Source organism: Montipora capricornis, chromosome 13, assembly GCF_036669925.1.
Source record: "Montipora capricornis isolate CH-2021 chromosome 13, ASM3666992v2, whole genome shotgun sequence".
NCBI classification, from domain to species: Eukaryota; Metazoa; Cnidaria; class Anthozoa; order Scleractinia; family Acroporidae; genus Montipora; species Montipora capricornis.
In genome coordinates this window covers 37,384,965-37,410,893 of record NC_090895.1, presented here as the reverse complement: position 1 = coordinate 37,410,893, position 25,929 = coordinate 37,384,965, and the positions used below count along the sequence as shown (strand labels likewise).

Here is a 25,929-nt window from a genome sequence, read left to right as displayed (position 1 = left end):
CAAGCGCGGGGCAACATTAGCACCGACTAGTCAATCGGTTCTCCAAGTGTACAGTAAATAACTGTACAATATCGTGGAATACTTGTACTCGTTTCGTGCGTTTTCTGTACAACAACTCACGCAGCTCGATAATAAGAATTCGCATTGCTCCAAGGAGCTTCCGGCACTTGATTTCAATCTTTAATATTTTTTCTTTTGCTGAAAGACACACTGTAAAGTGAATTTATCCCCGCGGCTTTTATTAAATCTTTGGCTTTCAAAGTGGTGTGGCGCTTCTTACAAATCAATATAATTTAACTTCGAACAAAACTAACATCTCAATTTCAGTTTTACAATGAAAATTCTGTAGCATACGAGGCTGTTTGTCACAAGTGCCAATTTGACTTTGAAAATATGGTCCTCAATAACTTCACATGAGGTATAAACTCCACAACACTTATTATACCTACCACGGATTAGCAACTACAATATCTAACATTTGCACCTCTTACACAAGAAAGGCGGTTCACAATGGAGGCATAAGGTGATAATAAATGAGAACTTTGTAAAATGATCTTAATGAGCGCAACGAGCTTTAATATATAAGCTTTAGTAGAAGTCTTAAAATATGCAAGTACATGTAACATAGATTCTGTTTTATAGTCAGACCCAGTCTCACTCTTCAGCAAATTTGGGTCGCATTAACGATTAAATTAAGCAAGAATTAAGCAAGGATTTGAGTGAATCTACTGTAATTGTTATATTTAAAGATAATCATTTTTGTAAGCTGACAAGCTTCTGGTGCTTTGTCTATTCTGCTTGTTTCGTTTCCTTGTATTTTGGTGTCATCTTCACAAAACCAGCATCAATGAGGCTGTAAGCCATGTCTACAATGCTCGCTTTCAGTTCAGTTGGCTGGTACTGCAAACCTTGTCTCGCCTGGAAAAGAAATTAATAAACTGATTATAAAAGACTTGAAAACTAGGAGGTCCACCAGTTAGTTTTAGTGCAGTGTTAATAACTACAACATCTTCATGTTCCAGCACTCTGAAAAAGTCCCTTTTTGACTTATGGCTGTTTCTGCTTAGGTGGCGTCACATACCATAAGCCTTTAAGAGACGTCACGCCAAGCTGTCCACTTCTGCTGGAAAGAACAGGACAGCCACAACACCAGTGACTCCATCCCCTAATCTCCCCAAGTAGTGTGTGGGTTCTTTAACATCCCAATGGAAACTTGTATGAACATTGAGGATATTTGTGAGACAGGCCTACAATGTATGTTTTATAGTCCTTATACGTAAAGACTTCAAAGTCTAACCATTTGCAGATGAAATTAAAAAGGCAGCAATCAGCAGATCCTGAGCGGGATCTGGCCCGGGGTTTGAACCTGCAACCTCCCGCATGACGGGGCGATGCTCAACCAACTGAGCCATTGGTGCATGGTGACAAATCTAGTCACATAACAGTATGACTCTTCTTTTCCATATAATGGCGGTCAAATAATGAATTTATTTCCTTATTCCAACAAAAAAGGCTCTTCACATGTCAATTCTTTAAATCAGGGTAATTTCTACTTGTCGATTAGCTAATCTATCAAGGAACATCACACCTTCATCTCGACAAGTATGTGAGTTCAAAGGTCACCCGTGATGCTAACCCTGACCTATTCGAGAAAGACAAGGGCAGACTTGTGTTACCTTTGTGTTATTAAACTTGAGCTCCTGGTTAAGTGCAGGCAGAATGGACTTTACTGTACCATCACACCAAGAGTAGACTTTTAATCCAATCTTGGGGGCTGCACATGTAGGGATATTGTAGCCTGAAAGACAAGGAGAAGTGCAATGAATTAAGGAAAAGCACAAAACTGATGACAACAATAAATTATTTTGCTACTTGAAATGATATTAGCATTGAAAATGATATTAGCATTGAAAAATATATAATTTTGTCTGTCCAGCAGGGTTAGTGCTTGGATGGGAGACCACAACAATATACCCCTCATAAAACAGATGCATCGGCCGAAAATACTATTAATGCTAACAAATGCGAACTCAGCAAGGTACAGATTTTGTTAGCTTGCTTTATACAAAAACAAATATTGATGTAAAAGTAAATAAATATTGATACACAGTTTTTAGAAAGAGCAGAAAGAAGTTTCCAGGACGGTCGCTCGAGAATAACATATTTACAACATGAAAACAACATTAATTTTGAACCGTGAATATAGAATATAAACAGTTACGATAAGCGACAAACATTTTGGGAGATTTTTGCTATGTTCAATTTTGTTATTGTACGTTTTGGCTGCACAAATAAATCGCAAAATCGAAAGTGACATCGCCGGAATTCAGTGGGCGCCGTGATTAAGTTACCACGGCATGTTTACTTGCCAAACAGTGAAGCATCTGTGTTAAGGACGTTCGCGCCCATTGCTACTGCGCATCTTTTTGCACATGTCACGCACACGTCATGCATCGCAGACCACGCAAGTAAACACGATGCTAAAGGCGCAAAATTTTTCCACAAGAATGGAACATGAAAGTATGTGGCATCATGGGATAGCTGTGGACCCAGGTCTTCTCGGAAATGTCACGCAATGGCGTGACAGTGCGAATAGACAATCGCTTTGAGAACTTCGCAGCGATTTTACTCTCTTGAATGCTCGGTGACCCCCATTTTTCTTTCCGTAGATCACTTCCTTTCTTGATTTTGTCCATTTTAACAAAAAACAAAAAAAATCTGTACGTGAGAAGTTACAAATATTTGCCCTTTTATGCTCTCGTGCGACCGAAGTTTTCTTTCTTAGACTAATATGTATCGTTTTTCAAGGTCTATTTCACCTCAGAAAAAGACATCAGCTGCAAAGGTTAATTTAGTTATATTAGTTATGTTGAACGGAGTACGTTTACCTGATCTAAATTTCACTCATGTAGTTTTTTTATTGCTGACAGTTGTAAGCTAAGATCGTCTTAAAGTAACGCAATCTTCTAAAAATGCACCTCATGATCTCGAAAACGAGCACGGTGACCCCCCATTTTTTTTGCCTTTTTGGCAAAAGTAGATCATTACCTTTCTGCGTGGCAAGTTTAAAAAAAATCTGTACGTGGGAACGTTTTGGGCGCGAACGTCCTTAAATGATGGCAAGATACCGGATTTTCGTAAGTTTCTTTTTTCGTTACGTGTTATAAAGTTTGACAATAAATGAGCGAATTCAAAACAAAGATCACAATCGCCTACCATTGTTTCTGCAAAGTCAAAAATTTACTCTCCAAGACAAGGTTATTTATCACCAGGTAATTCCATCATTTTGGAAATAGCAGCTACTTTATTATTCACCGGCGTCACATTTTTTGCTGATTTTGGGGCTCATTTTGTTGAAACTCAAGCACGCTTCCAACAGACCTGTTTATTTTCATGAAACCTTTCCTGCTTACAGAGCAATACTAAAAATATCCTCCTGTATCACGTTTCAACCTTAAGCTTGAAAATTCACAGAATCCTTTTCCAGCGAAACATTTTATTGAAACAAACAACATAAGATGCACTAAAATGCCATTTGCGTTGCAATGACTTTCCACACCATTGCTGGTTAACGAGAATAACAAACTCACCAGGTAGAATGTATATTTATATTTAATTAAATTAGCACAACAGAAAACGCTAACCTCATTTTGACACGAAAATGCTTTACTATTGCCATAAAAACTATCCAGTTAGGCTCGCATATTATATAACATGATGAATTCATAAAGGCCACTTTTTCCAGCAAACAATTTTTTGAAACAAACAACATATTTGCTATTAGAGGCAAAAACCCCTTCCTATTTCATTATGTGAGTGAAGAGAAAAAACTCAATGGTGTCAAATAGGCGCAATATTACAACAAACTAAAATTTTACGATCAAGCCGCTTCCATGAAGAACCTTTTCCTTGAATAATGAAGCACAAAATAGACGACAAGCTTTCTTTCAAATAATTCTTGGCTGTCACATTTCCAATTTTTTTTTACCTGAACACTGTGCAGAGTTGATCACAGATCCACTTAAGGTGTTCGATTTGATCTCTGTCTTTGTTGAACTTACAAGTTACCAGAGAATTTTCCATTTGGTTTCAGTGTTCTACATAACAGCACACTTGGCAAAATCTTAGAAATGCAGCTCACTTTGATTTCGGCTCGACAGGCGACAGATTGTTGTCGAAGTCCATTACTCGTCGCTTTTAAGATTCCACCGCCTGTCTTGTTCAGTATCCAAATGACTTGCCATTATTGAGCTTCGTAACCGTATATTTTGTTCAAAGATCCGCCATTCGCGTTACATGACTTTCGACGCCATTGCCGGTTAAGTTTATCATTCTACTGTGTCCACCAGAGAAATCTACGCATTTCCACTACCCTCTCTATCCTAAGAAAATATGAGCAGAAGGCTCTATGCACAAAGATACCACTTAGCAGGGGAGTGACAGGCAAGACTTTTACCGACACAGAATAAAAAGAAAACAAACAAATCCCACCCACTCTCCGACTGGGATTGCCATACTGGCAACCGAGTAATTAGCCAATATCAAAAATACTCATAATACTCTTTTGTCCCTTCAAAAGTTTCTCTTGGGACCATTATAAGTCCCTAAGAGAAAAAAAATGCTTGTGCAAAATTTTGGAGGGACAAACAAAGAGTATTATAGTATTTTCTACATTGGCTAATTTACCATTTTCCACAAAGATTTGTTACTTTTACTGCAAAATCTGTTTTAGTCTGCCAATTGATAGAAATTAAAGAACTTTTTAACACATACCTATAGAAATTTCCGTTGCCCTTTGGCAGTTTTAGGAAGACCTTTACACTCTAAACTATGATCATGATGATTCTTGGGATTACCCAGCCCTGGTGATACTATGACTTCCTGCAAGGTGGTGCAGCACTCTACAGCCTAAGCAATTACTACACGCTGATCATAAAACGATGTCCTTTCGGTGAAAACTTTAACACAATGCCATGTCACATCAAAGGGGCGTGGGCTACATTGCAAAGCTCACACTTCATGCTTGAAACATCACCCTTTGAATCTATCTTCCTACTGTGGAATGCCATATAATAATAATAATAATAATAATAATAATAATAATAATTGTCACGGTTAATCGCCGTCGCAAAGTACAGCAACGACGCAGCTCAACAAAGTCATAATTATATAAAACTTATCATTAAATATATAAAACTTGTGGCTCTTTATCTTAGCTCATACATAAAACTTGCTACAAAATATAAAACATGTTTGAGAATATAAAACTTGTCACACAGTATATAAAACTTGTCACGCCATATATAAAACTTGCTGCAATAAAACTTGTCACGCAATACACCTATTGGAACCCAGTACCGCGCCAAAGGGCAAGAACAAGGTGATGAGCTTGAGTTTCCAGGATTATAAACTCTATAAAGTTGCGTGAGGTGAGGTGAGGTGAGTTGGTGAGGTGATTTATATGAATTTTTCTCCCACAACATTCCAAGTTTTTGGCTCATTTCATTGAATGGTTTCGATTTTTTTTTGTGTGACAGTAGAAACGATCTATAGATTAACGCAACAACTTTCTCTCTCTTATAATTAATACTCCAGAGGTGGTTTGACACAATCTGAAAAGAGCTTGAAGTGTGGTGGATTGCAGAGGAGATCTCAGGGGTTATTCAGGGCAGCTGGTTGCCCCGGATATAGATATACTTCTCTTTGTATGGCATCTGCTGGTCCACTACATCAATGAACAGCTTGTACCACAGTTCACAAATATCATCAATGTCATTGAAGATATATGCAGTATGCCAGGGGATTTTAGCAAGATCAGCTAGGAAACGATCATTGTCGAAACCCTTCATACTACAATATTCAATGAGCTTAGGTTGAGGTCTAGTGGTCTTCCGCTTCTGTATAGCATAGATCGGATCATGATCAGTAAGGCCCAGCTTCATTGTTCTTCTTGTAGCAAATCGTTCCGGGTTGCTGGCAATAAGAACATCAGTGACGCAGAGCTGTTGAAATGATGACTTCTTGTAAGGCTGCCGATGGTGATGCCTCACTTTGCTCTAATAATCGAGACAGTGACTCATTTATGTCCTTTTGATTACCTCTTTGCCTTTCCACTCTGTTTTGGTCCATAAGACCATCAGCAAGACTTGATGGTCTCTCAACGGTCTTCGCCCTTTGGTGCACTACTGGCCTGGGTTCCAATAGGCGTATTGCGTGACAGGTTATATTTTATATATTGCGTGACAAGTTTTATTGCAACAAGTTTTATGTATGACGTGACAAGTTTTATATTTTCAAACAAGTTTCATATATGGCGTGACAAGTTTTATATATAAGCTAAGATGCCACAAGTTTTATCTATTTAATGATAAGTTTTGTATGACAAGAAGTATTTTTGATACAAATGGCATTCCATATCCTACAGTGGCCAATTGACCTGATCAACCCTATAGATATCAAATTTTAGGGCTTAGCTTCCCATCCAGGCAACACCGCTGTTGTCTTTAATTTTTTAGAAACATGCCCATTGCTTGCATCCTTGTTCTTTAATTTAAAATCCACCATACTCACCCAATGGTTTGAATTCCTCATTCAACACCTTGGCCATTTCTGTCACCCACATACAGTCTGTGACTAACAGAAATCTGTTACCTGCAGCAAAAGGTTGGAGTATGATAATGACCTTTGTGCTAAATCTTAATCTCCCATTAACCCCTTGACGTCCAAACCGGCCAGACTTAGTATTTTACTCTGTCTAATGCCAGACGATTTTACTCGTCAATGGGGAACCCCTGGGCGTCAATGGGTTAACTGTTTTTTACTAATAAGAAATACATGTACTTTACAGCAACTGGGCAACATTACATTCTTTAGAGCACGTAGTGACTACCAAATAAAAAAATAAAGTTGATGGTCTCATTAAATTAAGTGAGGCCCGAAAAATTACCAGTAGCGGACCAGAATGTTTTTTTTTTATCTTGGACTGTAGACTTTGCCCTCATCAATATCTTTTTCATATTTTAAGTTGTGAACATGTAAAATATCTTCTTTTAATCAAGTCTTGATGGATTGTCCAATTATGTTGAGATACATATTTTGAGCAAACACCAAAATTAATTATCCGACAGGGTAATAGATAGTTTTTTATGGTAAACAAATTTACCTAAGTGTGATCAATGAATGTCACGTCCTAATTACTAAAATCATGCTGCTCATTATAGATGGGTTCTGAAGGCCAAGTACTTTGACTTCTTTCTAACACAACACCTTTAACATCACAACATTACGGTATTAAAGGGAAACTGTCACGAGAAGCGCATGCGCTAGCGTCTTGTGAAAACTTTATAAGTGTTAGGTTAACTTTTTTCAACTTGAATCGACAAATTCAAAATGGTGTCCACTGTGGAGGCCCATGGTGGACAAAGGAGAAACTCCGGTGAATATACGTGACTCACGCGTGAATCCATGATGGCGGCTAGAATTTTCTGTGGGCTCGAGAGCAAACAAACTCGAGCATGCGCAGCTCATGACAATGCCCCTTTAAGCAGAGGGTGAACAGCGTAAACTGCACTGAGGACTCGCAGGTTGCAGGTCATTGTTTTGCCACAACTGAAACAGCCCAAGCCCTTACAAAAATGCAAACCTTGTGCTTAAACATGATCTAAGGCAAAGTGTTTACGCCTAATGTTACCATTATAATAGTCAGGGTTTGGGTTGTTTCAGCTATGGTGAAACAATGACCTGCAACTGTAAGCTGCAATCTGCAGTTTACAGCCTGCAGATATCGAGTCTGAAATAAACTTGTTAGTCTACAAGTACATGCATGCAAAGTACAGTGTATCACAATGCTCATAATGCAGCTGTATTGATGATGGATGACATCATTATTATATCACGTTTTTGCTAATTTCAGCCTTAATTAATTAATGTTGTTCTTAAAGACTTTAAAAGAATGATTAGCTCCCATAGTGTCATAATTGCTTTTCAAGTTGGTTGAAAACTCAACCCTATTGTGAATTCATTTTCTACTGACCTGGAGCATTGGGTTCCTTCAAAGCAGTGATATGTGCCAAGGCAACATCCCTGACATCACAGATTGGCAAAATGATTTTGGGCACCATCGGATCTTCACGATTTAGAAGGCGTCTGTGAAACTAAAAATCAGATGATACAAGTATTAGTTGTGTATTTAACCCTTTGATGTCCAAACCAACCTAAACTGGCCAGACTTAGATGTAGTATTTTACTCTGTCTAATGCCGGACGATTTTACTTGTCAATGGGGAACCCCTGGGAGTCAATGGGTTAATCCAATGAACATTCTGACAAGTCCCTCACTGGAAACTACCTTCAACTGCTTTGGGTAGTTCTGTTCTGCTTTTCAAGCCACCACACTTATTTCCTGCTTGGCTTTTTTGTGCACAGTAAGCATTTTAACTCATTGACCCCTGGGCCGGGAGTGACACTTAAAGTGCACCTAACCCCAAAATATTTTTTTTGCTAAAATGAATCTTTGCAACTGTTCGAAACGCATTGCGGCCATTTTTTCATTTTTCTAACAAATCCTGGCATTTTATAGGCTTCGAAAGTTGCGAAAATCCAAGCATCTTTTGTTCACGACCGAGTCAGAAGGGGAGTGGGTCTATTCCTGATTTGACGTCACAATCTACTTTGCATGCACATTTCCAATGCAATGCAATGTAAATCAGTTTGTGACGTCAAATCAGGAATAGACCCACTCCCCTTCTGACTCGGTCGTGAACAAAAGATGCTTGGATTTTCGCAACTTTCGAAGCCTATAAAATGCCAGGATTTGTTAGAAAAATGAAAAAATGGCCGCAATGCGTTTCGAGCAGTTGCAAAGATTCATTTTAGCGAAAAAAATATTTTGGGGTTAGGTGCACTTTAAAAGATTTCACTCTGTCTAATGCCAGACGATTTTACTCATCAACTTGGGGCGTCCTGGGGTTCCTGGGGTCCCTGGGGTCCCTGAGGAGTGAATGGGTTAACCAGTCCCCTCCATTAACCCACTGACTCCAGGGTGTGGGAACTGGGCCATAAGTGGTGAGAGGGCAAAATGCTATGCGTACGTGTATCATGATAGCCCTAAATTATTGATGGATTTATCCACTGGATAGCGTTATCCAACTTTGAACAGCTGACAACGAGAAAGAAAAAAAAAAAGCAAAGTTCACATTGAAAAAAACAGCATGATAGCAGAGCCAGGATTTACCACTGACACTCAGTTAATTGGTCCCCTCACTCACTCCCACCCACACACCCCAAGGAAGACCAATGTATCCTAAGAGGGCAGACATCATACAATACACCCTATGCAAAATGAAAAGGGACTGGGAGCGATACGTGCGAGAACGAGGCTAGTTGGGCCAAGAAAAAATGGCCGCCTGATGCGAAGGGCGCCAAATTTTAAATATGCCGGCAAATTGTTGTGTTCCCAAATGCACCAAAAAGCTGTACAGGACTGAAAATGGAAAGAAAATTTCCTACTTCAAGTTTCCAGATGATGTGAACCTCAAGAAACGTTGGCTGCATGCTATTCGTCGCGACGAATGTAAGGATTTTACTGTCAACCAAAACACGAAGATTTGCTCTCGTCACTTTAAACCTGAGGACTTTGTTAAGTCTGTCGGAGGCCAGCGTATTTATGTCAGGGAAGGGGTCGTGCCATCACGTTTTTCTTGGTCACAAAGTTCTCCGCTAAAGAGAAAGCCTCCTAAGAAACGTATGTTTACGTCGAATACAGACACAGAGTTGATAGTATCTCAAACAACTAGTGCAACTGAAACCAACGGTGATAACTGCACTTCATCGGCGGCTGGTAGCTCTGCTGATCATGACGTGCAAAACGACACGGATACGCAAGGAAACACGACAGAAGATTTCAAAGACCTTCTCGAAAAACTGAAGAGTTTGGAGCTTGAAAATGCTTCGCTAAAGGCTGAAATAGGAGTTTTGAAACGTCAGAAGGGTCTTGCAGATTCTCACGTTTTTCAGTTGGGAAATTTTACCTCTGACGAGGACATCGCCTTTTACACCGGCTTTCCTAACTTTGCTACATTTAATGCTGTATATGAATTTTTGAACACTGGAACGAATGGCGAGAACATTAGGTACTGCTCGTCAAAAGAAAGAAGTGTCCCAAAGCGTTTTTATGATGAGAACGAAAATGAAACCGAGGAACCAGAGGAATGCACTCACAAAGGTAGAAAAAGGAGCTTAGAAGCAAGAGAGGAGTTTTTCCTTGTACTCTGCAGACTAAGAAGGGGATTTGCAGAAAAGCATCTGGCTCACTTGTTTCATATCTCTCAGTCAACAGTGAGCAGGATATTCCTGTCCTGGATAAATTACTTGTATCTTAAATTTGGTCAGGTATCTATATGGGCAAATAAGGAGGTTGTTACAGTTACTATGCCAGACAGCTTTAAAGACAAATACTCTTCCACCCGTGTAATAATCGATTGCACAGAGATTAGATGTCAGATGCCTTCCAGCCTTCTTTTGAATTCGAAACTGTTCAGCTCGTATAAAAACCACGTAACTCTGAAAGGCTTAGTTGGAATTGCTCCTAGTGGAGCTATAACTTTTATCAGTCAACTATACAGTGGAAGTATTTCCGATCGCAAAATTGTTGAGAGAAGTGGTTTTCTGAAGTTAGATTTTGATAAAGGTGACACTGTGATGGCCGATAAAGGCTTTACAATTGAAGATCTCCTTCCACTGGGTGTGAACCTAAACATTCCACCTTTTCTAGGGTTGTATACCCAAATGACAGCACAAGATGTTATCAAGACCCAGGAAATTGCCTCGGTAAGAATACATATCGAACGAGCTATTAACAAAGTCAAGAACTTCCGCATTTGGGATAGTGTCGTACCACTTAGTCTATTTGGGGTGGTAAATCAAATGTGGAGTGTCTGTGCCTTTTTGTGTAACATGCACGATCCTCTTATTTCCACGTAACATTTAGACAAAGCAATAATGCCTTCTACAGAAGACAACATTATTTAATAAAAGCACCAGACCCTAATGTTATGTCTCAGAAAGAGCACAGATTTGGTAAACTAGGGTTTCGGCATCTTTGTGCGCTAGGAGCTAGTAAACTGTCATTTATCTTCGTACAGTCATTGTGCTCAAGAACTGAGAATAAAGAAACTAATCTTACAAAAGTTTTATCTTGAAAGACATCAAGGTTGATACTCTGTTTTAGACATATGTGTCATTGCTACAATTTAACAACAATGACACGCTTTTCTAATGTTTACAGAATTCTAAAGCGGCTGGCTCTATAAAATGATTGAAGTAGCAGTTCTTAAGGCATTCATTCAATGTGTCCCAGAACTGAGGATCAAATGTGATCCTCTCTACACTCATGCCTTTGCTGGTGTAAATTACAAAATCACACCAGCTAGCCCCTGTAACAGCAAGTTGACCCTGTATTTGAAAGTAGTACTGATGTCCCCTTTTCAGTCTTGGCTGTCCATTTACATTTTCTGCAAAGAAACTTTCATCTGCACATGCATCTAAAGGACTTACATGAAACTTAGTGAAGGGACATTTAACCTCTACTAGTCCAAAAGGCTTACTACAACTATGATCAATGACCTTGCCATCTGGCGATGCTGCCAAAATTGGACAGGCCATACTCACAACAAGGCCACTTTTTAACACTGTAACTGGATTCCTAGCTGCAAACATATATTTTCCATATTCTTTCAAGGCTACAGGTTCATAGGTTTTCCCGTGTTCTGTCTGCTTGGAAGTAAATGGCTTGGGATGAAGCAGATTGTTTACTAAAGAGGCATGATTTCTTTTCCTTTTTGCAATGGTGTGGAAATTAGAAGCTGTAAACCGAAATTTTCTTTCAGCATTCCATTCTTGGGAGGCTGCTTGTTCTCTTGTAGTCTTCTCTATGTTATTGAGCTTTACCTCATCAACAGTCAAATGATCCAGGAGTGCTTCTTGGTTCCTGCTCAAACCATCTGGCTTTTTGTACTGTTCAGAATGTTGCAAAGGAAATGCAGGAAACGCAGATATAGCATTTTGGTCATCATTACCATGATTGCCGTCTGCTCTAGGCACTGAGTCAATATTGCAGAAAACTTGAAAATTGGATTCGGAAAACTGTAACTGATAACTTGCATATGAACCACTCGGAGATTTTCCAAATTTTGTTTCCTGTAAGTTAGTACCACCAGGAGAAATGATTTGAGACAGGGCAAATTTAGGATTGATCTTTTGAAGCTTGTCTTTCAACATAACTTCATCTGCTGTTTGTGTGCTCAAGTTTTTCCTAGCTTCATACAATAAACACCTCACACCACTATCAGGATCATAATCGCTATCTAATTTGGACCTCTTTACATTGAGTTCCATGACAGGTTGGGGCTTGATTTTTTCCCCTCTTGCAGGTCTGTGCCACAGCTGTAAACTGGAGGTGCATGCCTTAGGTTGTGCCATATCAGATTCATGGTCCAACTCCTTGACATTTTGACAGCTATACAAGCTAAACTTACAAAGTTTCATCATAAGTGCAAGTACATGATTACAAAAGCCAGCAGATCCCGCCACGCACGTACATGAAGCATACTTTACACTTCCACTCACTAAACAAAGTGCAACTTTTAATTTATGAGGGGCTTCATTTTTTTTAAAGCTATGATGACACAAACATTGAAAAAAGAAATATTCATTGTCACTAGCAGCAACTACGTCCTTCAAGTATTCGTCTTCAAGGAATGTCTTGGCTTTTCTCATGCTTGTTGGAACTGTATGGCTCTGTTTACTTCGGTCAATGTTTTTCCCAGACTGAGAGACATGCAAATCCATTTCTGCCTTTGTAAACAATGGCATTCGTTGTAAGCTTGTTGACCACCCAGTCGATGGAAACCTTACAGTACTTTCCTTTAGCAACGGATCATTTCGAATTTGTAATTTTTCTTGTCTCTGCTTTCGACGCGTGTAAATAAGGTTCTTGTCCGCATCCACAACATCTTTATCACGACCAGAAGCCACATATTCAAGTACTCTACGGAAAAATTAGCACACCAGTTAATTGTGCAGAAACAGGTAAGCGACGGAAATAAACATTAAATCTCCTGATCTCTACTTGAAATAAGAAATAAGAAATGTTAAATATCGAATCCTTTTAACCAAGTACAGTATAAAAAAGCCCTTATTATTACGACTACTGAGAAATACATCGATAAGCTTACTTGCCTTTTTGCTAACTGTGCCTTTGTTTTTAATCCTTTTGCCGGGTCGCCACGACATTTTAACCAAAAGCGAAGCTCATCCGTGGTGAGTGTTGTAGGATTTCGTCCTTGAAGAGATGCTCCTGGTATATCGCCCTCGGAAAGACGGCTGGCACTTACAGTTCGATCAGCAGCCATATTTTACCACGAGTAAACAGAACAAGGCCCAACTAGCCTCGTTCTCGCACGTATCGCTCCCAGTCCCTTTTCATTTTGCATAGGGTGTATGCACTTTACTTTCCAAGCAGTCATACATACCTCCATACTTGTGCAGGCAGTTCCCTTCAATACAGGCCCAAGCATGTAACCAGGATTAACAACAACCAGCTCAAATTTTTCATCATCTGCAAATTAACAGCAAATTCAGTGTAGGTGCATGAATGCAATAGAGTTAGGCCACTCATAGCATAGTTAACATCTCTAGAACTACAAATGCTATGGATGTCCTCAAAAATAATGCTCTGCCATTATATGTATCACAAAACAAGAAAGTAAAAATGGATGCAGTTGTGATAACATCTACCCCCACTTTATGTATCCTGGATGATGTCTCATGAAGACTTTTGTCTAAATCTACCTCTGTACAGCATTTGCAATTATTTTACGGTGCAATGGACATTTAAAGAAATACAAAGGATATTACAGGGCCATGATGGGATATGAGTGCTGTAGCATCAGCCCAAGAAAATAAAATTCATATGCCCACACTCCCATTCTTGGGAGAATTCGAGACAACTCCCCCGAGTGTTTAGATGAAGCTATGGAAACACAGAAAAAAGTCCTCTATTGCTTTTATAAAATATTCCTCAAAAATAATTCAACAAATGAAGGAAAATGCTGGTTTTTTCTACTTCTTGATTGAAACAGATTTTCTGGACACATGCTCATCTTTCCTACCAACCAATCAAAATGCACGTCTGACCATACATAACCAATCAAAATTCATGTGATGTCACAGCCGTGTTTTCATACTCTTATCTAAACACAGCTATTGACCAATGAGAGTGTGCGTACTATCCCAATTATTTTATAATGGTTATACACACACATATACATTACACACCTGGTAAATTCTTAACTAGATCCCAGGCTGCTTTCTCAGCTTTTGCCTTGCTCTTCTCATAAGGGGTAACGCCCTCCTCTGCTGCCCAATCTTCTTCAGTGAAAACGTTACCTTCACCAAATCTTCCAGCTAAAAATGCAGAAGAGGAAAAAATGGACAATTCAGTACACTTAAGCTTTAATAGCAAAAGTCAGAGTGGAATGAAATTTACTATACTTAATTCAACCACTGCGTTTGAGAAGAAGGGCTCAGAGGTTAGCCCTGTGAGGGGTCTCCCAACTAATCTTAGAAGTAAAAGGTCTTTACCTTAAAACTATTTACACAAACTCATATAATTTAACATTATTTTCAAATCAACAAGAAAAACGAGGTTAGTAACTAGATATTTACTGAGGCAATATTTATCTGAGGTAATAAGGCAACCAGGAAAAGAAACCAGTTGAAGTCACGGGAAATGTTTAAACTCCCACAAACGATAAGTATGTGTAATCATCTGAAAAACAAATACATCTTACCGGCTTTTCGAAGTAAAGTAGCCTACTAGACTGAAGTAGTTTCACAAGTTTATTTCAAATACATGTAAACAACATGGAAAACGTGCTAAAAATGTGCATCAAAATTTCAAATTTACAGTGGAATAGAGCCTGCTAAAAAGTAGCCAATCAAATCACTATCTGAGAGATAATTATGATACATTAATAACTAAACAGTAACTGTTTTGGATCTGCAATAACATCTGCATCATCTTGTGCAAGACAGCCCAAAGACCAGCTTCATTTTCATGTGAACTAACAGTAACAAAAACAAAATTATAGCATCTAAAAGTCTGTAGAGTTTCTCACCATAAATTGCAACAACAGAGCTTGTCACCACGACTCTTTTCACTGTACCCTTTGTCTTTGCACAAGCTTCCAACACATTCTTTGTACCATCTACAGCTGGTCCTATTACTTCCATTTCATCTCGTGGATTTGCCGCTGGGAAAGGTGATGCCACATGAAGCACATAAGTGCAATCTTTGACAGCCCTGTGAAATGATTCCATTTATTAGTATGTATTATTTTGCTTTACCATGAATATTTTGAAAGTTGTGTCTTGTCTTGTACATTTTGTACTTTTGCCTCTGCTATCAGTTCTGCATGATCCATGGATCACTGGCCAGCTGGATCTATCATAACTTATACAAAGGTGCTTTGATCATAGACAATTTTATAGCTGTTGGGAGGTCAGGTAACGATCTCCGTCATCTTTATCAGAACTAATAATGTTGTTATACAGTATTCTTATTAAGAACGGCCTAATATAATCTAACAACATCTGTCAAAAAAATTCAAGGTCGTACCTAAGGAAAATGCATGCCGGTTGAAAAGTTAGGTGAGGCAGCTGGGGGGGAGGGGGGGTGGGGGGTGGGGGAAAGCGGGGGTCTCCAGAAATGTTGACATTTTAAACTATGGTGCAATCTGAGGCCTCTGCGATACAAAAGACTCTTTTATACAAAATAATTATCTTCGATGACCTTTGCTCAAATAAAGAAATTCAATCTTCCTCCCACGTATACTGGAGACCTGGTTATGACATCTCGTTCCAAATCTTTAGCAACGCCTCGAATGCAGGGCTACCAAGCCTCGCGAAACAAAATTAATAGTGAAAGGTTAACAGACTTGTGACCTGTCATGCATAACCGTGGGCTTTACTGTTATTATAAGTCATGGGTTTTCTATAGACCTTCCTCCATGTTTAATTTTACTGAGTTTTAGGCTAAATGCACTACACGTTATGGAAGGGCATGCACACCAACTGATTGATCTCTTAGATAGGGCTCATTCTTGCAAAGTAAACTTTTAAGGGTTCCAGGTACTTGCAAAGTAAACAATATAACAACATGTTTTCTGCACAACTGGGATTACTGCTTGTTACAATTTAATGTGGGTAAATTTGTCTCAAGCTTTGAGATAATAGGGAAAATTTAAAGTTTTGCAATGAGGTGTTCCTCACAAATACCCCTTGAAACAATGGTATATTACCCAAAATAATTACAAAAATCAACTTCAACCGACTACAGTGCCGCTCGGAGATAAGAGAACAACGCAGACGCAAAATAAACGCACACAATACGCGTATACACGTTTTCTTTTTTACGTCTAAAATTGCGTATCGTATACGCGTTTGTGCCTTTGTTATTCACAACCGTAATTTGCTTTTCCAGTTACTGTTTACGAAGACAAAAGAATAAATTGCGTGACTGCCGACGAGTCGAAAATTAACATATGCATGTGTGTTGCTTTAATTACTAATCAATTTCGATTCATAAATGCCGCCGATGAAAACATCCACAGGGCATTATTTCGAAGTTTAATACCCTTTAAATGCAACAAAGGTCTCGAAAGACGAGCGAAATTAAATCAGCAAATTATGCCCCGAAAAAGTGAAGCCATGAGTTTTGTCAGTGTTTGTCGTGACGCGGTTACAGTCATTTCACGATAACCTTTTACCGACGCATGCAAAAAAAATCAAATAAATGCGATCGGCATATCATAAAAAGTTCTTTTTAAATATTTTCTTTGAACTGAGAGCATTTCACCGTTTGAATCAGCGAATTATGCCCCGAATCACATGGGACGAATCACATCACGATGGCCTAGCTCTCGCTGGCGCGTGTCCAAACTTTTAACCCAATACTATTCCTTACAGAAAAACCAATTGAGCCTTTGAAGAAAAATTTTGCGTCTGAAGTGAAAGCATTGTATCCGTTGAAATCAGAAAATCATTCCCAACAGAGCTGAAGATGTGGAAATTACATGACCTTTTGTTACGTTGGTGTGATGTCTAACGACTTTTACCGACGTATCTAAATGTAGATGTAGATGTAGATCTGTAACAAACATACTGTCATAATATTGCATAAAAATAAAGCTCATTAGTATTCATTCAAAATATTTCCCCATTTCTGATTGAAACCACATGCATAATTCACCATAACCAGCTCAGTGCTGTTCACCAAATTTGGAAAGAAACTTCGTCATATTGAATCAATGACGTCAAAAGTGCAGCCTGCTGCAGATTATTGAACCGATGACGTCAAAAATGACGTCAAAAGTGCAGCCCGCTGCAAATTATTGAACCGTTGACCGAAAAAATGCTGGGGACGAGATTGTGTTATTTTTGTTGAGCAGAAAAATGGCTGCGAGTAGGTTTAGAAGTTTGAGCAAAGAAAATATTTTGAATGAATAATAAAGTAATTATTGAATTCAGCTTTCGTAGAATATGAAGAATTCTGCAGATCTTAGAGGATGTTATCCACCACGGCCTTCCGCCTTGGTGGCTAACACCCTCCTCGACCTGCAGAATTCTTCATATCCTACTCAGCCTCATTCAATAATTGCTAATTATCATGTTTATTGTTATGTTTAACAAATCAGCACAAACGAACGTTGGCATGCCTTGAGAAGATAATATATAATTTGTTCTATTTTGAACAAAAATCAATAAACAGCCTGAAAATTTAACGGCCAATGTCTTTTCTTTACCATGCATTATGAATTAAATGCTTCGAACACGCCTTAATTCTGCAATGGATGACCAATATCAAATTTATAAACATCACGTCGACCAAACCACATAATGTAAAGACAGCGGTGATTTATGTTCATACTCCAAAACAGTCTTTAAGCTATGACACGCATTTAACAATGCAACAACATCTGTTCCATGTAAATTATCGTAGTGGACTGCAAAAGCAAGATCGAGCAATGTAACTGCAAGGCGAAGCTACGAAAATACTCAGATCAGCTTTGGTCGCGCGAATCGATCAATTTGACATACCTTATAAATACTGTATATTCTGTAGGGGGTTAAGATATTCAATTAACGTTACATCGAAAAAATACCACGCCCTGTGACCTCTGTTTTACGGGCTCCGATGGAGGACATTTGTTTACAATAACTTAAATATCTCATTTAAGGCTTTTTTGCAAAAGAGCGAGGTGACTGGAAGCTGCACAAACTCCGTTCAGTTTACTGTTTATCGGCTCATTTATACTTACTCTGTCCAAGATTCCTTTTTAGTAAGATCAGCTTCCACCAATTCCAGGTCATATTTGGCGTTAGCTGACTTCAATTTTCTTAAGGGGGCAACTTTCTTTTCGTTGGACAGGCTTCTCACGGTTCCACGGACGATATATTCTCCGCTCTGCAGCAACTGGCTCACGATATGGCTTGCAAGGAAGCCGGAAGCACCGGTCACCAGAACACGAGCCATCACTGTTGTCGTCTTTAGCGGAGATAAATACGATTTCCCAATCTAAGACGTTCCTTCCGAAAAGTTGTGGTTGGGTCCTGTTAAAAGGACAGAACACAAAAAAGGAGCACACAATGAATATGCATCACTAACAAACGATGTGATTGGTTGCTAGGAAAAATCCAGCACCTTACAAATGCTTTTTGATTGGTTGAAAAACAATGACAGTCAAAAACAATACATTTCACAACAGGAAGTGCGTCTTCTTTAGGCGTTGTTCTCGGAAAATTGCAAAAGAGCAAAAATTGCTAATTCACCGTGAAGGAAGAACAGTCACGTAAGATAAGTTACTTCATTGCCGCCACGTTAGTGGACGAGAACAAAAGATCTCTCCTTAGCTCCTTTTGTTCGCCCACCAGCAATTGTACATTACATCATTGTTATCTGTGTCTTTTGGACATCTCAGGTGTTGTTGGTTGCGTGACATGCCAAAAGAAGCCAGCGACGACCTTGGAGAACCTTGATGCGCACTTGTTCATCGTAGTTGGTACTTTCCCACAGTTTCCGGTCTCTCGATCGTACACGCCACCAAGAAACTCTAAATAGATACGCAGACTTGAACTATGTTTTTGACATAGTTCAAGTCTGCGTATCTATTCAAAGCTCTGGTAAAACCTTTGAGCATTTTTTTCACGTCATTAAGGACGGTGTCTACTAATTAAAGATATTTTTGCCTCGGTGTGTGATTATGCAGGAAACGTAGATCTTAACAAGTGTTATTGAAATCCAAAAATAAAATCGGGGGTAACCAAAGATAATTCATGAATAATATTTGTAAAAAGCTTTAAAATACAAAGCAATGTATGGCATTCTTTCACAAATTGAAGCTTAATTATCTCTGATAAATGCATGGTTACCCCCAATTTTCTTTTTGGATACCATGAGTACTTACTAAGATCTACTTTTTCCGGATAGTTTTAAACCGCGCAAGAACAATAGTAGCCACCGTCCTTAAATAAATGAAGTTTTTGGAGGTTGTTTCCATCTTTAAACTTATAACGAGATGCTTCCGTGAAGCATACAGTGCGTTGCCTGTGGTACGTGTTACAGAAAATCAGAAGGCACTGAATTGTGTGGTATTGAAATACAGCATTCCAGTCTCCGAAGAATAACAAGTAAAAGAGAAGCGAGAAACATTGGCTTCTGGGCTGACATGTTGATAATTCTCAAGTTCCCTCACAACTTCTTTTCACCACAAGTGTGCCCTCTGAGCATCTGACAGCCTTGTAGTACTAAAATTCACTGAAGTTAGTCCCTTTCGGGCGGGGTTAGTGTCAGGATGGGAGACCAAAACAATAAACCCCTCATAAAACAGAAGCATCTGACCGAAAATACTATTAACGCTAACAAATGCGAACTCAGCAAGGTACAGATTCTGTTAGCTTGCTTTATGCAAAACAAATATTGATGCAAAAGCAAATAACTATTGATTCACAGTTTTTAGAAAGAGCAGAAGGAAGTTTCCGGGACGGTCGATCGAGAATAAAATATTTACGACATGAAAACAACATTAATTTTGAACCGTGAATATAGAATATAAAAAGTTACGATCAGCGACAAACATTTTGGGAGATTTTTGCTACGTTCAAATAAATCGCAAAATCGAAAGTGACATGCCGGAATTCAGCGGGCGCCGTGATTAAGTTACCGCGGCATGTTTACTCGTCAAACAGTGAAGTATTTGTGTCAAATAATGGCAAGATACCGGGTTTTTGAAAGTTTCTTTTTCTGTCAGGTGTTATAAAGTTTGACAATGAAATTAGCGAAGTCAAAACAAAGATCACAATCGCCCAACTCTTATTTATGGAAAGTCAAAATTTACTCTCCAAGACGCGTACGACGTTATTTATCACCAGGTAATTCCATCATTTTGGAAATAGCAGCTACTTTATTATTCATCTGCGTCACAATTTTTCACTGATTTTGGGGCTCATTTTGTTGAAACTCAAGCACGCTTCCAACAGGCCTGTGAACCCTTCCTGCTTACAGAGCAATACTAAAAAACTTCTCCCATATCACATTTCAACCTTAAGCTCGAAAAGTCAATACACAACATGATATTATAATTCACAAAGGCAGAAAATACCACGGAATCCTTTTCCAGCGAAAATTTTATTGAAACAAACAACATATTTGCTCTTAGAGGCGAAAACCTCTTCCTATTTCATTGCGTGCGTGAAGACAAGAAACTCAATCGTGTCAAATTAACATGTACTTCAGGTAAATACAGCTCACTTTGATTTCGTCTCGACGGGCGATAGATTGTTGTCGAAGTCCATTACTCGTCGCTTTTGAGATTCCTGCCTAGTTTATCCATCTGACTTTCCATTATTGAGCTCCATAAGGGTATATTTTGTTTAAGGATCCACTAAAACGCCATTCGCGTTACATGACTTTCGACGCCATTGCTGGCTAAGTTAATGATTCTACTGTGTCCACCAGAGAAATCTACGCAGTTCCACTACCCTCTCGATCCTAAGAAAATACGCGCAGACGGCTCTATGCACAAAGACACCACTTACCAGGGGAGTGACAGGCAAGAAAAAAAAAACGGAAATCTACCTATTTTTCGACTGGGTTTGCCATAGGGCAACCCAGTAAAAAAAAAACCGGAAATCTACCTATTTTCCGACTGGGTTTGCCATAGGGCAACCCAGTAATTATGTATATACACACACACATATATATATATAATTGTCAAAAAGCAGCTTTTTTACGAAAAGATATTTTTGTAAGAAAGCAGCTTCTTTATGTAAAAATGCTGCTTTTTTTACATATCTGTTTGTAGAAAAAACCGCTTTTACAAGTACAGCAGCCATTAATAATTAAGCAAACCAGCTTTTACTTCATTTACTATTAATGCAGGGCATCGAGGAGTATAAACCCTTACTTTAGAGTGGAGCAGTAAATTTTTTATTTGTCTTTCTGAAACAGGAGAAAGCTGAGCTCTTCCTACTGGTACTGTCGAAAACGCAGCAACAATACGTTTCCTATTAAAATCACCGTTTACTTCCAACTATTGAATACAAAACTTCGCTCACTTTACTCAACCGCGTGCTTAGAACAACAACGAAAGTAACACGATATCCTTTTTAAACACACCCACTAAGTACAAATACATGTCTCGATCCGATCTGAATTATTTCCGGTCATTATGCGACTTTATCAAACAATAAAAAAAACACGGCATGTCAGTTTTCCAACGACTTATCCCAGTGTCCTGAATATTTTGTTCTCTTGTGCTAGCCGTATAACTATTATTTATTGGTAGGCATAATGCGAAACACCGTTTTCTTTTACATGTCACGTCTTGTAAAGGTGCATGAAATTTACAATTCAGCTTTGTAAAAAAGCGGTCCGAGCGCTATAAACTTTCCAACAACTTATATGTGAGCGTTGCGGTGAGGATCCGTCAGTGTGGCTAAAACCATTATGTTAATGTTAAACAGTTTAAAGCCGTTGACAAGGACTCGGTTAGTAAATGGATAAAAGTTTTCCATTAAATATCAGGAATAAACGTATCTGTTTGTGAAGCACATAGTGTACTCGTGTTGTATAAATAGAATTAAAAAAATAAACGAGGCTTACTTGTAAGGTGAAGTTTGATTAGAATTCGATGAGTCATTGGTCAGGGACGTAGGAGTCACGTCCTCACCCTATAAACTCATACAGTGAGTGTTCACCCACCCCACTTTTCGTTATTCAGGTACAATTCGCCTCGGTTAGCCTTTGCGAAATGCGAGTTGTGTACGTACTTAAAGACTGCAAGCTCTGGGGTTTCGCGCGCTCTATCTCATGATTCCTTTCTACCAATTCCACTTCATACTTTCCATTTTGATGATCATCAAAGTGAGCAGATCCCTCAATACTACGTAATGGTAAGTGATTTCCACCAATACATAATTCTTATCCGGCTAGCACAAGCCAACAAAATATTCAAGACACTGGCATAAATCCTTGGAAAGTTATATATAGCCATCGCACCGTTTTTTTTACAAATATATCATTGGAAAAAAGCTGCATTCTTACAAAATATATATTTGTCAAAACGTAGTATTTTTACGGTACCGTTTTTGACGCCACGTATATATATACACATATAAATGAAGTTATGGAGATTGTTTCACTTACCAGCTGGGAGTGCTCTCTGCAAAATTATGCAGAGCAAAATATATAATTTTAAGTTTAAAGATGGAGATTGTTACTCGAGTTTCACGCACCAAGCGATTTATAAGAAATCATATGAATGCGAGAGCATTATATTTCGTGATTCATAAATCTCACGAGCAAGTTTGTTTTTTCCCCAAGGAAATTTCTCCATTGCTGTGTTTCCATAGCAACTATTCATTTGCAATATTCTGTTTAGTAGATGATCGTATGCGAGTGCAATTTGAGAACTTTCAAACATCACGAGTGACCATAAATTAGAAAATGCACGAGCAAGTGCATAAAATTTTCTATTACTTTATGTGATTCGGCTCTGGACTTGGACTTGAGAAGTTTGAGGGGAAAGGGGTTAAGGAAAGGGGTGTCGCGATTTGGCTGCGCACGCGCAAGATTTCTTTGCCTCGTAGTGACACTTTTCAGTGAAAGCACCGCATTCGGAGGCGATCGCCATGACCACTAAACCACGAAAGACTACGTGACATAACTACAAAGAATCGTGTGCGTGACCTGAAACGAGTTTATGTGTTTTCGTTCCACACAATGTCATATCCGGTTATCGTATGACTCAGTAACACGTCTTGGAGGGTAAATTACCCAGCAGAGGATATTACATGGCCGCGCGGAGATACGAAATGTTGAAAAATATTTCAAGAGTGAGCGAAGCGAACGAGTGAAATATTTTTCAACACGAGAAGAGAAGTTTCGTATCTCCAAGAGGCCATGTAATATTCTATTTATTGTATAAACACCAATGAAATACTACGTCATTTCACAAAAGGCATCGAAAGGCGCGATTTTTATGCAACCACAGCAACGGTGATCTTTTCACGTGTCAAGAGTACATGTTGATATCATGTTTTCGCGCGAAAGCTCACTTGGTATTTCGTTGGTGTTTATAGCAACTTCCGTATTGTACTCTGTACCCTATTGATGTCATTGACCAATCACAAACGCGATATTGTTTAGTATATAATAAATATATTTAAAATATTAAAATTGGAATCAATTTAAGGTGGCTCTGAATCCACTCTAGAGTCTGCTTTTTTGTATCTTTGCAGAACCGTTTATCTTATTCTGCCGATTGCTTTCCAGCAATAAACAATCGGGTTAATCAAGTTCGGTTTTGAGATACTGAAAAGCATTACAGTAAAAATCCAAAACCCGTGAACACTCCGATTTGATTTTGACATTTCCCATTGTGTGGCAACCAATCAGAGGCGACATGAAACCACAAACTACAATAGACCACTTTCGATATATTAAAATTCAGTCCTAAACAAAAGGCATCATCTCGAGGCTCTGGGGAATAAATATAAGGATTTGTATGAGTTTATTCCCCAGAGCCTCGAGATGATGTCTTTTGTTTAGGACTGAATTTTAATATATCGAAAGTGGGCTATTGTAGTTACGATTGTTTTATCAGGATACAAACCTCATGCACGTGACGTTTTATCGGGGTTTTGATAGGCTGCTAGGCTCATGAATTATGAATAAGTAATTTAACGGAATAGCTTGTTTTCTGGAATGCTAATATCCTCCTGCCACAATACGCTTTTTTCGATATGTTAAAATTCACCTTAATAGTAAGGCAGTGAGGACAAAGAAAAAGAAAGTGGATGATATGTAAATATTTTTCACATTCATTCCAACGTGTTTCTATTGTTTTTGTCCTCACTGCCTCACTATCAAGCTGAATATTTGATATTTCGAAAATGCCCTATTTGAACCACAGTTTTGGGTTCAGAGGGACCGGTGCTTTTTGTGGAAAGCTTTTTGAGTCGTCGTGTTTTATCGGGTCCAAAAACACTCGGCTACGCCTCGTGTTTTAAAACCCGATAAAACACTGCTGCTAGTCTTTTAAGCATTACTTTCTGGTTGCGGTTTAGTTTTCTCACTGGCTTCAGTTTGCTATACTTGAAATACATTTCATAAATATTTCAAGTATTCACGGTTTTCGGATTTTCACAGTAAAAGACGAAACATAGGTTGTTTTTAGATAGCTTTCTTGTTATAACGGAGACTTATTACATCATAAAAATGAGTGCTGCTTGTACCGTTTTAAAGTTTTTGTTTTCCTTTACATTTGCCAATTCTAAGTATTCTTTCAAATATAAGGAAACCCCAGCTACAAACCTGGACAAAAATCGTTGATACTTTTCTCAAGTTTCAGCTTTGTCCTTTTGGACAATAATTGTAACAAAGGCCCAACACAAAACAATATTTTCTATATACAAGGCTAAAAGTTAAAAAATTAAAATATTCAAACCAAACGTTTTCGGCTGTTTGCCATCATCAGGGTGCAAACAGCCGAAAACGTTTGGTTTGAATATTTTAATTTTTTAACTTTTAGCCTTGTATATAGAATATATTTTACTAAGCGAACATTATGGACAAAACAATATTGTTTAGAAAGAAGCGTAAATGTAAATAACCGAGCTATCCTTAATATTGTTCTGGAGGATGGGGAATCCACAACAAGAAGATTTACTTCATGGAAATGATAATAAATAAAGAAGCCGTGTGCATAAATAACCTAAGTGACTTTTCCCGGGTATGTTATGTTATGTTATGTTATGTTATGTTATTTTATGCCCATTATAAAGTTTGAGAAGCACATGATTTTAGGCTAGTTTTTAATTAAACAAAAGACCAGTGAAAAACATTACCCGCCCGTGATAGTTACATTTACATAAAAAAGAAAGGAAAAACTAATTTTACCTTTCCTTTCTCGTCATCTCTGGCATCTATGTCTTCCATGATTGTGCTTTCACAACAAAAGACCTAGCCGGAGAAGCCCTCATTTGCTCTGCCAAAACCACTTTATCCTCAGTCGTAGCAGCTGAAAGGACTCCATACCTGCCCTTCGACCGGATAATTACGTTTCGACATATTGCGAAGAATAATGAAAAGTTTTCAATAAACATTTCCGGCGCAACAAAATTTGGCGGCAAAACACTCTCGTCAAGTCTTGGTTAATTTGCGTCACCCTTACCCATTGAGTGTCCCCGATCTTTATTGCTTTTAATTCAGAGGAGAGAAAATAGGAAACCTGGTTTTCTTGCCTGATATGGACGTGTATGGTAGTGACGTTTCGGTAGCATCAGGAATGAAACTGGATCATATTTCAGGAAA

The 25,929-nt window shown here is 38.6% G+C and overlaps 3 protein-coding genes across 5 annotated transcripts; 1 reads left to right on the top strand and 2 right to left on the bottom strand.

Moving 5' to 3' along the window:
* Positions 1-218: 218 nt before the first annotated feature.
* LOC138030207 (uncharacterized) lies at positions 219-25,876 on the bottom strand. Of its 3 annotated transcripts, none has more exons than XM_068878087.1 (9): positions 25,516-25,876; positions 18,377-18,668; positions 15,176-15,360; positions 14,334-14,462; positions 13,529-13,614; positions 8,033-8,153; positions 6,571-6,651; positions 1,677-1,798; positions 219-918 (listed from the first exon to the last, which is right to left on the bottom strand). In XM_068878087.1, exons 2-9 carry the CDS (start codon positions 18,589-18,591, stop codon positions 790-792), a joined length of 1,068 nt encoding a protein of 355 aa, XP_068734188.1. In that variant the 5' UTR covers positions 18,592-18,668; positions 25,516-25,876; the 3' UTR covers positions 219-789. The 3 variants fall into 3 exon arrangements, with proteins under 3 accessions (XP_068734188.1, XP_068734186.1, XP_068734187.1); XM_068878085.1 differs by lacking the exon at positions 25,516-25,876 and adding an exon at positions 22,762-22,959; XM_068878086.1 differs by lacking the exon at positions 25,516-25,876 and adding an exon at positions 18,888-19,043.
* Positions 9,328-10,979, top strand: LOC138029526 (uncharacterized). The gene has a single exon (XM_068877236.1). It carries the CDS (start codon positions 9,432-9,434, stop codon positions 10,977-10,979), a length of 1,548 nt encoding a protein of 515 aa, XP_068733337.1. The 5' UTR covers positions 9,328-9,431.
* Positions 11,081-13,408, bottom strand: LOC138029525 (uncharacterized). Its single transcript, XM_068877235.1, has 2 exons — positions 13,236-13,408; positions 11,081-13,044 (listed from the first exon to the last, which is right to left on the bottom strand). Exons 1-2 carry the CDS (start codon positions 13,406-13,408, stop codon positions 11,271-11,273), a joined length of 1,947 nt encoding a protein of 648 aa, XP_068733336.1. The 3' UTR covers positions 11,081-11,270.
* Positions 25,877-25,929: the final 53 nt, after the last annotated feature.